The sequence below is a fragment of the Eublepharis macularius genome, chromosome 1 (assembly GCF_028583425.1).
Source record: "Eublepharis macularius isolate TG4126 chromosome 1, MPM_Emac_v1.0, whole genome shotgun sequence".
Taxonomy (NCBI): Eukaryota; Metazoa; Chordata; class Lepidosauria; order Squamata; family Eublepharidae; genus Eublepharis; species Eublepharis macularius.
Genome location: NC_072790.1, coordinates 99729450 through 99742466, shown reverse-complemented (window position 1 = coordinate 99742466; position 13017 = coordinate 99729450). Strand labels below are relative to the sequence as shown.

Sequence of the window (13017 nt, the reverse complement as noted above, 5' to 3'; positions counted from 1 at the left end):
ATTAAGTAACATTCTACTTCTTGTTTGACAGCCTGAGTGAACCAATTAGCTGTACTGAAGCTGGATAAAATACCGTCAGATAACTCCAAAAAAAATCACATGCATTTGATTGAGGAAAACACTACTTACTTTTTATATAGGACAGCAAAGGGCTTTTTCAGAGCATACTGTAAAAAAAAGAAAAAGTGGATTTTTTCAGTGAAACTTGTTCATCACTAAAGTACCAGAGAAATCTGTTCAGATAGGATACAGACAAAGTAGAGTTCAGATTAATAAGAATATTACCATTCACTCAGCTCCCAAGCAATGTTCTAGAAGATCACTCTAGAGCTGATGATGCAAAGACCTCTTCTTCCCCCACTTTTTCTCTAATGCTATGCAACGCTATATCAGTGAGGCACAAATCTACCCACTTGACCGCATTGTTGCAGGAGGGAATTGACTTAGCTTGCATAACTGAGACATGATTGGAAAAAAATGGTGTGGTTGTGTCTGTCCCAGCTAACTCTACCAGGTTATGAGTACCTCCACCAACTCTGCACAGGTAGCAGGGGAGGTGGTGTTGCTATTGTACTCCATGAGACTTTCAGCTTCTGTAGACTCCTGATACAAACTATAGCAGACATTGACTGTATGCTCCTTACATGAGGAACTAAGGATTCATTGGGTATTCTGCTGGTCTACCAGCCACCTAGCTTCCCAACAGGCACCCTTTCTGAGATGGCAGAGATGCTCTTGGACATGGTGCTGGAGACACCTAGACTGATAGTTCTGGGTGACTACAATATCCATGCTGAATACTCCACATCAGGGCCAGCCCAGGACTATAGCCTCCTTGACAGCCTGAAGTCTCTCTCAAATAGTGACAGGCCCCACACATGAAAAGGCCCACAACTTGAACTTAATCTTTTACTCTGAGCCTTTGAAGGAAGGTCATCTTTCATGACTAGAGATTCAGCCAAAACCATGGAAGTCAAGGCTGAATATGGCCCTCTTATCCCACAAAATGGGGGCCCAGTTAAAAAGATCCATCCACGAGGGCTCATGGATCTTTCTGGATTCCTAAACATGCTAGGCGATTTTAGAATTCCAAACTCAGAACCTATTGAGGCAGCGGTGGAAGTACACAATTTGAAGCTCCCTAAAGGTATTGACGAGATTGCTCCTTGCTGATCTTTCCTTCTCTTGCAGCAGAAACAACCCCCATGGTTCATCATAAGAGTTGAAGGATCTGAAAAGGACTGGAAGATGTCTGGAAAGATGCTGGCAGAAAACTCATGCTGAAGCTGATAGAACATGCTTCCAAGCCCTCTGGAAGATTTATGAAGCAGTGGTGACAGCAGCAAAGAAACATCTCTTTTCTGCAACCACTGCATTGGCTAATTCATGTCCATCCCAACGGTTTTAAGTATCTCACCTTTTGACCTCTATATCTGTATCTTCACTGGTTCAAGAACAGACAATTAGCATGCCAATCCTGGCTACTAAAACTGCATAAAGGAGCCCTTGATGTCTATTATAAATCAGTCACTAACTCAAGACACCTTTCCTCAGCCTCTCAAAGAGGTGGTCATCTGCCCACTACTTCAAAAACCATCATTAGACAAAAATGATGCAGCCAATTATTGCCCAGTCTCTAATCTACCTTTTCTGGTTGAAAGAGTAATAGCTGATCAACTCCAGGCCTCCTTGCACAACTCTGGTGCTTTAGACCCTTTTCAGTCTGGTTTTAGACTGGCTCACACCATCCTGCTGGCTCACACCATCCTGCTGAGAAGTTGGAGGCAGAAGTTGGTATCAGGAGATGTGCCTTGAACTGGTTTAAATTATTTCTCATGGGACAAACTCAAAGGGCTGTCTTTAGAAATCAGCTATCCTCAGTGTGGAAATTATCATGTGGGGTTCTACAAGGTGCAATTTTATCCTCCATGTTATTCAACCTCAAGGTAAAGCCTTTAGAATTCATTCATAGCTACGGAATTGGATGCTATCAATAGGCAGATGATATCCGGCTCTGTATTTTATTACCCAAATCCCCTGGTGAGTCAGTAGAGGTAATGATTTGCTGTCTGACAGCTGTTATCAATTGGCTGAAAGCAAACAGATTGAAACTGAACCCAGACAAGACAGAAGTGATGCTGGTTGGAAAAGCAGAGATCTTGAGAGAAATTGTGCTTCCGACATTTGACAGGGTTCAGTTGACCTGGGCTGACTCAGTTAAGAACCTAGGGGTTATAATAGATCCAGCGCTGCTGCTAGAGAAGTGAGTAAATGCAGCTGCTAAAAAGGCCTTCTCACAACTCAGACTAGCCTGGAAGATGCCCCCCACCACGGCCAATCTGGCCATCTGGATTCATAGCACAGTAACATTGAGACTGGGCTATTATAATGCACTTTACGTAGGTCTCCCCTTAAAGTTGACTTGGAGACTCCAGTTGCTGCAGAACGCTGCAGCTTGTTTTATCTCAGGAGCTAGGCAGGGCATGCATATCACTCCCATTCTGCAGTCACTCTATTGGCTTCCCATCAGTTACTGGATTCAAGTCAAGGTCATGGCTATCACATTCAAAGCCCTTCATGGCCATTCATATCTGTGTAACCGCCTCTCCCCCTATGTTCCGCCATAGCAGCTTCACTCATCTGGACAGAGCCTTCTGCAGATGCCACCCTGTAGTTTGGCAAAATCAACAGCTGCCTGTACACATGCATTCTCTGTGGTAGCCCCTACCTTATGGAATGGCCTGCTTGAGGAGGTCCGGAAAGCTCCCCCTCTTCTGGCTTTCCACAGACTATGCAAAACTGAATTATTCACGAGGACTTTCTACCTAGATTATACAACTGTGTTGTAAGAAGTAGCTCAAAAAGATGCACTGATAGGGGCAGGGACTATACGCTACTCTGTCAGGCACTGTCTGCTGTAATGTCTGCTGATGCAGACATGTGCCTACTAGGGAGTTTCCATGTTGCTAAACATGCCATGTAAAGTAGCTATGCTTTGTTTCAAAAAGATTTCATCTCTGTGCTTGGCTTTATGCTTGTTTTTCAAATTTTCTACTAATATATCCTATTGTATCTCTTTCACTGAATGTCATAACTGTTGTTCATTGTTGTATTTTGCTCAATGAATGTCCTAGTTGTTGATTATATTTTATTTTCACTTGCGATGTCCAATCTGCCTCAGATCTCAGCAAGAAAGATGAGCTAACAATAACAACAACAACAAGAAATGATACCATCTGTTGCTACTACATAGATAATTATTTTATTTATACATCATCTTTATCCCCAATGAGGACCCAAAGTAGTTTACATAATTCTCCTCTCCTCCATTTTATCTCTACAACTCTGTGAGGCAGGTTAGGCTGAGGGTGTGTGACTGGCCCAAGGTCACTCAGTGAGCTCCCATGGCAGAGTGGGTATTCAAACATGGCTATCCTAGATCCTCGTCACACTCTAACCACTACACCATGCAGGCTCAACTAATTAATGGAAAGCAATTACATGAGTCCATAAAAATACCTTACCCAAAGATAAACAGGTACCCAGCAAGGAGACCTTTCTAAGAAGTTCCCAATCAGTTCAGCTTCCTATATGTATAGTTTCTTAAAATCATCTCTTAACAATAGCTAGCTGTCCTACTTGCTAAGGATACACATTCCTGGTTTACTTATTATCTTGTAAATTCAAACACCATACAAAGGTATCTATAGTTGAAATAAATTTTATGTATTTTTAAAAAGATATTCAACTCCATCCTTGAATGCTATCTTTGCTTCTGTGAAGCTAAATATTCTTGCACCTGAGCCCAAGCACATTATCTCTTGATATGGGTTAGACTTTTTTTAATCTACAAAAGGTCACTTTATTGCATTACCCCTTTGTTTCTTGCCCCTCTCCAAGGCTATTCTATTGTGGGTCTCTAGACTCCCTATTTGAAATGTTTAGCTGAGAGAACAAGCCAGCTTCGTTTCTCGCATGCAGAAACATTCTTTGTGATCTTTTTGGTCAGGACCAGCAACTGTTCCCCTATATTCCTGGCCATATCCATGACAGCAAACTTTCAATTATGGACTACCAGAAGCACCACAACTGTCCCTGCTATATCCCAAAAGAGGTGGGCATAAGTGACTGAAAGAGAAATAGAATTACAGTTTCATTTCTACCATGAAGATCCTTTCTGTCTTCTTCCTGGTACTGAAGTCACCACTTGCTTATGCATGTTTACTGAGATCTTATAGCTCCCCAGTTTGCAGGGCAGCTGTTGTCCCTCTCTGCTCCCACTGACACTTTACCAAAATAACCCACCTGTACTTCATACTTCTCCACTCCTACTACAATGTAACCAATATCACTGCCAACATGGAATGTTTCCACAGGGAGGCAATTATAATTGGCCAAGAGCTTAAACAAATCCATGGGCTAAGAATATGGTGGTGTGCTGGAAAGACAAAAGAGCAGGGGGGAAAGATGAATGTTGTGTCGGACACAGAGGAGGCTTCACCTGAGTGGAATAGCATCAGATGTGGTTTCTCAGACAAGAAGCAGCACCATCTTTGCACCTGGCAACCTTAGGATGAGCACTCGTGCCAAGGGTTGCCTATCCCTGCACTACTATTCAGAGTTTAAAACCTTCTTTGGGCAAGTCAGAGACAGCCAAAGAGTTCCCCAAAACACCAGGTAATGTTTCTTCTCTGGCTCATGTGAGTACAGTTGTTTAGAAATAACCACTTAACTAAAAATGCTGTAAGAAAATGATTCAAAGAGATGTTTTGATAAAGGCTGTTACTGTTGTGTAGCTGTTACTGTTGTTTCTCATGTAATATCAAATGGCTTATGTTTTGTTTCAAATTTCTTTAGTCTAGATCCAATTATATTTTATTGAATGTTCCAGCTGCTGAGCCTTGATGTTTCATATCACATTCTACAGAATGCAACTACTTGAAAGAACAAGAACTTTCTCTGTTCACTCTACAGCCAAAGTAGGATGAGGCACAGAACACATTCACCTTCAGTCATTGGAGCACAACCTAGAGGACTTTCCCCAGAACGTACCAACTGTTCCTCTTACTGTTTGCCAGGTCACATCCCCATTTATCTCAGCAGCTCCAGTACTACAAATAGTTCCAAACATACTTACAATGTCCTTGAGTGCTTCAGTGACTGCTGAATTTGCATTTCCACCTTTTATGAACATGGCATTCTTTGTATTTTCTGTGAGCTTTGGTGCTCTTTTCTCAAGAAACCTTTTTGCCCTCTTTGTTTTAGGCTTCCTACCATAATTTAAAAAAAAAAAGTTAGCTTTCACAAAATATTTGAGAGTAAGGAACGATTCCATAAGCTAAACTTAAAATGCAGTTATAGTGTTCTGAAAATAAAATGTTAAGCTTTAGGATTTAATTATTTTATAGAAAAAATATTTCCCCATCCTAAAAAACCAGCCAGTATGAGTTACCTATTAACTCATTACTATTTGCAGATAAGCTATAAGTCATATGCAGTCCTATCTTAAGTCTGTTTACTGAGATACAAGCTCCACGGAGCTCGGCTGGCCTTATTCCCAAGTAAGTGTGGCTAGGACTTCAGCATTATGTGGCTATTTTATTAAACTAGTCTTTAACTTTATCTCTACTTCAGTAACAAACAAAATTTTAACAACTAAAACCACATCATCAAAAATGTATTCTGCTTAGGCATAATCATTAGTGACTGCATTATGTCCGATCAATATTTCTGTTCTTAGCTGCAAAGGAAACCCAGAATGATCTTAAATAGTATTTTGACCCACATATTGAGTCTGATTCTATGCATGTTTACTCAGAAGTTCCACTGAGGACTACATACATATTTTGAAATAAGTTCCAGCACTACAATTAAGTATATTTACCTATAAGTAACTACAACTAAAATCAGTAGCTCTTACTACTATGTAAACTTGGTTAAAATCAGGGTGCAAATTTTACCAGTAGATACTTGAAACACTGAAAAACTAAGACGAGCCTTACCAATTAAATGCATCTTGTAGCTACACTACAGAAAAGCTGTATTATCAGTCAAGAATGCTCTTATCACCAACTCCCCATCTCAAAGCATGGGCTGAGAAAAGAAACAAGAGCATCAAGACATGTTTGACATATCTATTGTTAAATCAACTCGTGCAGGTACCATCTTTAAGATGCCACAAAACTCTATGCCTTTTCACTGCTACTAACCAAAGTGTGACCACACCTTAAAGTTACTTATTTATACATACAATAGCTTCTGTTATTCTGTTAGCCAAAAGTTACCTAACAAACTTGCTATTCTACAGGAGATTAACATCTGGAACCTGGAGGATCCACTAGCAACATTAGTGTGATAATGCCCTGCCTTTGAAATCAATTCACTATAACTTTTATTTGAAACATTAAGCTTTAAAATTGGGCAAAAAAGGATTTTTAAAAAAAATTCCAGCATTACTTTTTCCATTACAGAACATACTTCTCCTCCCTACAATCCAAGAAACAAAAGGCGCCCGGGGGGGGGGGGATCTAAGAAACTAGAAATTAAAAAAAAAAACAGAGCTGGAAAGTGTCAACTAACAACCCCAAAAGTTGGAAGCTGTGTACCAAACATAGTTTTCCATCTGTACCATTCATGAATATTCACCTATGCTGAAATAGTGAAATATAGGAGCCAGGAAAAGAGTGCTAATGTAATAGAATGTATCCCTTGCACAGGAACTTGAACCAGCCCTCGAGCCTGCTTCTCCATTCTTCATCCAGGGTGACCAAACCCCAGGTGGGGCAGGGAAATCTCCTGGAATTACAACTGACCTCCAGACTACAGAGATCAGTTCCCTTGGCGAAAATAGCTGCTTTAGAGGATGGGCTCTATGATATCATATCCTGCTGAGGTCCGTCCCCTTCCCAACCCGTGCCCTTCGCAGGCTCCCAAGTCTCCAGGAATATCCCAATCCACTGTGGGCAACCCTCCTTCAACCACCTTACCCCAACATACATAAATATTAACATTAAACGCACTTTATTTTCTGGTTCAGACTAACCAAGGCAGAACATTTCTTATTAATAGTTCAAGGGATGAAAAACATTTACAACGCTCGAAAAACAACAGAATAAAGCATAAGCCGTGCCGGTAGTACTCTAGCTACTAGTATATGCACCGTTCGTCGGACGACTAGCCTGAAAAACAGGGGCTGCAGCTCATTTCTAACCTACCAGCAGAAGCACAAAAATTCTTTCTAGGCGATCCGACTAAGAACCGATCAAGATAACAACTAGCCGCACGACTACCCTCATACTTACACCACTCGATCCAGTGAGTCCATTTCAACCGAACACTCTCCTACATTCACGTGGACCTGGCAAACATGCGTACGCCGGAAGGAGAACAATTACCTTTTGCTTCATGACATCACATCCGCTGCTGTTGGGGATTGATTGAAAAGTTATTAAAAGGGGTTTACAAACAGTATACACATGAAGACACAGAAGACTTTCCATCAGCCGATTCCCACCCACCCTCGAAAAGGCTGTATAGAGATTTGGAAAGGTTACCAAAATTTGAATTATAGATTTGTCCCGCATATGGCGTCAGTTAAATGGAAACCGGAAGTTTATATTATTTGTGTCTCTATGATAAAAAGCGGTTGAATTCGTGCCATAGAGCCTGGAAGCACACCTTAAACTTCCGGTCTGAAATCGAAAGCGGCTATTGACTATGCTTCTCTTTGAATCAGAGGCGCTTCTCTCTATGCGTTGGCGCCTATGTAGCGAAAGCACAGCCCAATTAGCATGGAGAAAAGCCCAACTGAATACGTAATAAGGGCTACATTGTAGCCGTCGAAAAGAGCAAGAGTCCAGTAGCACCTATAAGACTATAACACCATTTGTGGTAGAGTATATGCTTTTGTGAGCCGCAGCTCACTTCTTCGGACTGTAGCCGTCTTTAGTCTTGATTCTTTTTGCTTTGACGCAGCGGGCCCTGCTGGCCCTTCATTGCTATGAAATGCTGTTTCATGACCACCAGGGGGAAGAAATGAGGCTATGCATCTGCCTCGGATAAAAGAATCTGGGGAATATTTTAAACATTGAAGAAAAAGTGGAGGAAGCTTAGGTGCCGCTAAATGGGGAGCGGGAGAGAGAATGCCGGCTAACTGATATTTTAGGACACCAAAAAGCGTTTTTTCCCCATCCTTACGAAGTTTCGACAGCGTTGTACTTTGCATGATGCATTCCATCCAAGTGTAGTGTTGTAAAAGCTACGCTAAGCAGCCATTTTTAACTCCTATAGCTGGACCTCGCCTGTGTGCAGGAGCTTTCCGGAGTGGGGGAACCCCAGGCCAGATGCTCATTGCTGTAAGGTTACTTTCTCACACGAAATGCTCTTCCAGGGAATTCGCAGCCTCCGAGGAAACAGAAGGGACTTGAACCTTGAGATTTTAATAAGCAAGCAACCATGCATAATACATAAAAGTACTTAGGCATTTTGGGAGGGTTATCGTGTACCATGTTAAAATGCATACAGAAAGCACACACAACAAAGTGTTTTCAGTTGCCCCATAATCACACTTTTCTCTCTCCTTCAGTATTTGCCATAGCCTTTGGGGAACAATATTGACCTTTCTATTGATGCTAGTTTCTGATTCTGGGATTTAAATATTTAACAGTACGGTATTCTTAATCACAGTATTGCCTATTTTGAACAGTCTTGGAGCAATCTTGAGAAAGAGGGAACCCAAGAACTGTTCAGGCTTCAGTTTTGTAGTGCTTTTAGTCCAAAATGAACAAAGTAATCCTATAATATTTACTGAGCAGTACTGCCAGTATGCTCAATGGAGCTTTATGTTTAGTAAATAGAGAAAGGGAAGGGGTGTAGGGAATGAGCCTAAATGGTATGGCCAATTTTAAGTATTTATGAAAATTGAGAAGAATAAAACAAGTACAATAATCAAGTAGAATGAGATAAAGATTTAAAATGTACTTCAGTATCAATTCTTCATTTTGCTTCTTATTTGAACAATGCCTTAGAAGCCGTGAATTGCAAACTTTTTTATGTTTACTCAGAAGTATGCCACATCAGTTCAATGGTGCTTAGTCTCAGGTAAGTGACTCACTGATATATAGCTATCTAGGAACAAGTTATTCCAAGTACACTTACATGGGAGCAAATGTCCTTTTTTAAAATAAAGTTTTATTTGAAAAAAGAAATAGAAATGACAATAGAAAGTGCATAGAAACTTATGCAGAATACAAAGCACTACATTTGAGCTACATTTAACCTACAACAGGAAAAGTATATTCAAAATTTATGACAACACGACTAGCTTATATAAAAGTTCTCCCTCTCCTTGAGTGTTTATACCTAAACTTTAATGTCCTTGAAGACATTTAAACTCAACTTTTCCATGTGCTTCAAGGCAGTTTACAATAATTTTTTTTAAAAACATTTTCAAATTGAAAACAAGATAAAATAACAGACTCCGAATATCTCAGCCTAGCTCTTGTTGAGCTAGAACCTATGTATAAACCAAAAGAAGAAAAATCTGGCCTGCCATATTTTGTGCTGGAACAGTGACCTAGCAATTGGGAAGAAGGCCCAGAACCTTCTTTAGCTTGACTCTAGGAGGTAGGATGTGCAGGATGAAGTGTGGATTGGGATGCAATTTCTTGGAGCATGGCCTAAATTTGGTTGGAAAGCAAAGGGTGCCATCTGGGCAGAGAGATGTGGAATCCCAGAAGACAGTTCAACATATGGTTCCCTGGGCCATTAACTGAGTACAGCCCAGGACAAGAGTCTCTGAAACTGAGATGGTGAGTAGGTTAAGCTGGATCCAGGGGGGATTGGTCCAGTTAATGGCAATCCAGAAGTGTGGGCCAGTCAACAAAGGGAGATGCCTCAATGATGGCTATTTGAGCAACAGCATGAACCAGTCATTATTATGGCTGCTGCCACCTCAGAACTCAAGCCCACCCCTAGTAGAGGAAAAAACAGAAGGACAGCTTAAACCTGCACAGGGTTTATTGTAACACACACAGCCAATTCAGTGATTGTGTCTGCCTCTGGTGCTGCCATCCTCATCCAATGTGGCACACAGGGGCAGTCAAATGGGAATAGCGGTGTGTGTATGTGAGTGGTATGGAAGCAGCTCACACAAGAGGCCTGGGTCTTAGTAGGCCCTTTTAATAGTCATGGGTTGGGTCACACCTGGGGAGGCAGTCACATATTCCCATCCTTCTTTCTGTAACGGGTGCGGCGTTTGGTCTTAGTGTCAATGATTTGCTGAGATTGACGCTTCAGGGCTCCTCGTGTCACCACATCAGCATCCTCCTCCCCGCTGTCCTCCTCTTCATAATACATATCTGCTTTCTGAGCGATGGGCAACTTGACCCTGGTGTTGTAGGCAGGCAGCTTCCTCTCCACCTTTGAGTGGAACTCCATCTCTTCGATTCTCTGGAGCAGCTCGTTCTGGTCTCGATCCCCCAAGGACTTCATCACGCACAACAGTTTCTCCTCTGTTTGGCCCAAGAGGTCAAGCACATAATCACTGGCATTCTCATCCAGCTGGGTGAAAGCAAAACGGCCACTTTCCAACTTGATGTGCTGCACTTTGGAGGCCAAATGCTCCACTCCCGCCTTTGCATTAAGCAGAAGCCGGGTAATCTTGTCCAGCTCAGCCCTAGTTGTGTTGCACCTCACCTCTTCCCTGTCCAGATGGCCCTGAAGTTCCTGCAGTAGATTCTGGGTTCCAACTAGCTGGGCCTCTCCTGAATACTTGAGGTCCTGGAGTTTAGTTTGCAGCGCCTCTTTTTCCTCCTTCAGTAGTATCAGTGCCTCTTCATTCTCATTCTTCATTTTCTCCAGCTGCTTGAAGGTCTCTTCCTGGGCCAAGAAGTGGGACACAACCTTTTTTGAGTCAGTGATGCCAGCGGCTGATCGAAGCTTGCCAAAGGCCTCTGTTGTAATGAACATGGCCTGCTTAGTTTTCAGGACAGTGGCTTTAGCATGTTGAGGCTCTTTGGGAAGATCCTCGGTTCTGAATGGAACGTGATCTTTCTGTGAATGTCGTCTTTCTGCTCGCTCATTCTGGACTCTCTTTTCCTCTGTCAGTTTCTTTAGGTCTTTCAGTTTCTTATCACGGAGCTTCCGTTCTCGGTAAATGGTTTCCTCTTGGGTCAGGAGCTGCTCCCTGGCTGCATCACGAGCATGTTGAGCTTCGGTGTTCACACACTCCAGATCCTTGAGTTCGTGGCACAGGCCAGAAATCTCTGCTTCCAAGGCATCAAGTTTGTTTTTAAAATGCAGCCTTTCCTCCTGCATGTGGTTTTTGAGCTTCTGGTACATGCTGGTGATGCGTTCTGCCTCCTCGGTCTTGAACCGGGCCTTTTCAAGGCGGTTCTCTAGTGTGCGCAGAGTCTTGGCTACTTCAACATTCCCTTCCTCCAGTTCTTGCAAATCATGGACTTCTTGTGCTCTTATGCTGTACTGAAGCTGCAGCTCTTCCAGTCTATGCTTCCTCACCTCCCCCTGATGCTTCAGGTTATTTAACTGGTTGATTTTCTCACATAGCCGGTGGCTGATTACCTGAATAGCACCTTCTCCGCTTTTATTTTTCATAGAGCCTTGTTCAGATGCATGCTTTTGAAATGCAGCCTTAATTACTTTCTCCTCTCCTGCTAGGAGATCTGCCAGCTTCTGGTGCAGCTTCTTATTCTTCTGCCTCAGTTGCAAAATTGACTCCCTGTTCTTCTTGATGTTCCATTGAGAGTTCTCAAAAAAGGCTTTCCGGTTTCCTTCTAGGAGCTGGATCTTGTTCTGCAGCTCTGAGATCTGCTCATGCATGAGGGGCTTGATGCTGTCCAGGGGCTGCATTGCAGGCATCGTGGCAGGACTGGGAGGTAATAGTGGCAGCGGATGGGGGCCGTGGAGCTCATCCGTCAGGGCTCTGCCGACTCAGTCTTGCACTGATGAGTCTCCCTTCACTGCTTGCCAGCATCTTTTCACAGGACGCCATCTCCATGGTGATGAGTTCTGATGCAAAGTTCCCATTGGCTGGGAACTCTAGCACAACCTACTGATAAGTGAATGTGTAAGGACAGGTTGTTAATCTCGGAGTGGCTGCATTCCTGCTTGCTTCATTTCGCTATACTTGATATATTTTGTCACCTTCCAAAAGCACACTGTACATTAAAACTAAGCAAACAAATACAGGCTGGGAACAAAAATGGTTAGTCATTGTTCCCATGGACTGGTCTTCTCCGTCATACACAAAGAGGTTGTTTGTCCCTAAAACAAAGACATGAAAATGGATGCATATTTGTGGGGGACAGAAGTTTCTAGATTAATTCACCCTTCAAGCAAGTTTGGATCTGGCCTGGGGTGGGCAGATGAGTCAAACTCTGCAAATATATTACCTTTAAATAAAATTTGGTTCAAATGAGTCTTAAGTCTGTTTGAGATTCTCAGCAGAATACTTTTGAGTTAATTATGTTTTACTTACTGATCAATGATTATATTTGAATATATCAAACTTTCACCTAGTCCAACCCAGCAAATACTTCCACTGGACAATGTACACAAAAGTCACTGCAAGCCCGTAAACCTTCTCACATCCCCTGTATTACAGCCAATAAATTTAGGACTAAGATTTCATAGCACAGCAAAAGTCCAGTTTCAAAAACTGTGTATAATTAGAAAGGAAGAATACCAAATATTAATAGGGACAGGTAATTATAAAAGTACCTTTGAAAGTATGGAAAACATATTAACATTTTATCAATTGCCTGTCATACTGTCTTCCAGATCATAGCGAGAATAGACAATTAGAAAATGTGCAAGAAAATAAGTTGCTATAAAGGTGACTCTGTGTGTGTGTGTGTGTGTGTGTGTGTGTGTGTGTGAGAGAGAGAGAGAGAGAGAGAGAGAGAGAGAGAGAGAGAGAGCACACTATTAACTCTCAGCCAACTTACAGTGACCCCATAGAGGTCAAGGCAAGAGACAAAAGGGGGTTGTCTTGTCTTC

The 13017-nt window shown here is 42.2% G+C and overlaps 2 protein-coding genes across 4 annotated transcripts in view; both read right to left on the bottom strand.

Annotated features, from left to right (window-relative positions):
* The window catches only part of RPF2 (ribosome production factor 2 homolog), a 32836-nt gene extending 25428 nt beyond the window's left edge, over positions 1–7408 (bottom strand). The window contains exons 1-4 of one of the 3 annotated variants that reach the window (XM_054996848.1): positions 7302–7382; positions 6003–6093; positions 5138–5270; positions 130–167 (exon numbers count right to left, since the gene is read on the bottom strand). In XM_054996848.1, the coding sequence (XP_054852823.1) occupies positions 130–167; positions 5138–5194 (95 nt within the window). In that variant the 5' untranslated portion in view covers positions 5195–5270; positions 6003–6093; positions 7302–7382. Of the gene's footprint in view, positions 1–129; positions 168–5137; positions 5271–6002; positions 6094–6645; positions 6792–7301 lie in introns of those variants that run through there. The other 2 variants (XM_054996839.1, XM_054996856.1) reach the window with 2 other exon arrangements.
* A 1868-nt stretch (positions 7409–9276) lies between these two features.
* On the bottom strand, positions 9277–11917 carry LOC129334288 (outer dynein arm-docking complex subunit 3-like). The gene has a single exon (XM_054986266.1). The coding sequence runs from the start codon at positions 11875–11877 to the stop codon at positions 10216–10218; it is 1662 nt and encodes a 553-aa protein (XP_054842241.1). The 5' UTR covers positions 11878–11917; the 3' UTR covers positions 9277–10215.
* Positions 11918–13017: the final 1100 nt, after the last annotated feature.

What these genes read in the sequence shown, in the direction of transcription:
- LOC129334288 (XM_054986266.1), bottom strand. Translation starts at nt 11,877, where the DNA reads ATGCCTGCAATGCAGCCCCTGGACAGCATCAAGCCCCTCATGCATGAG.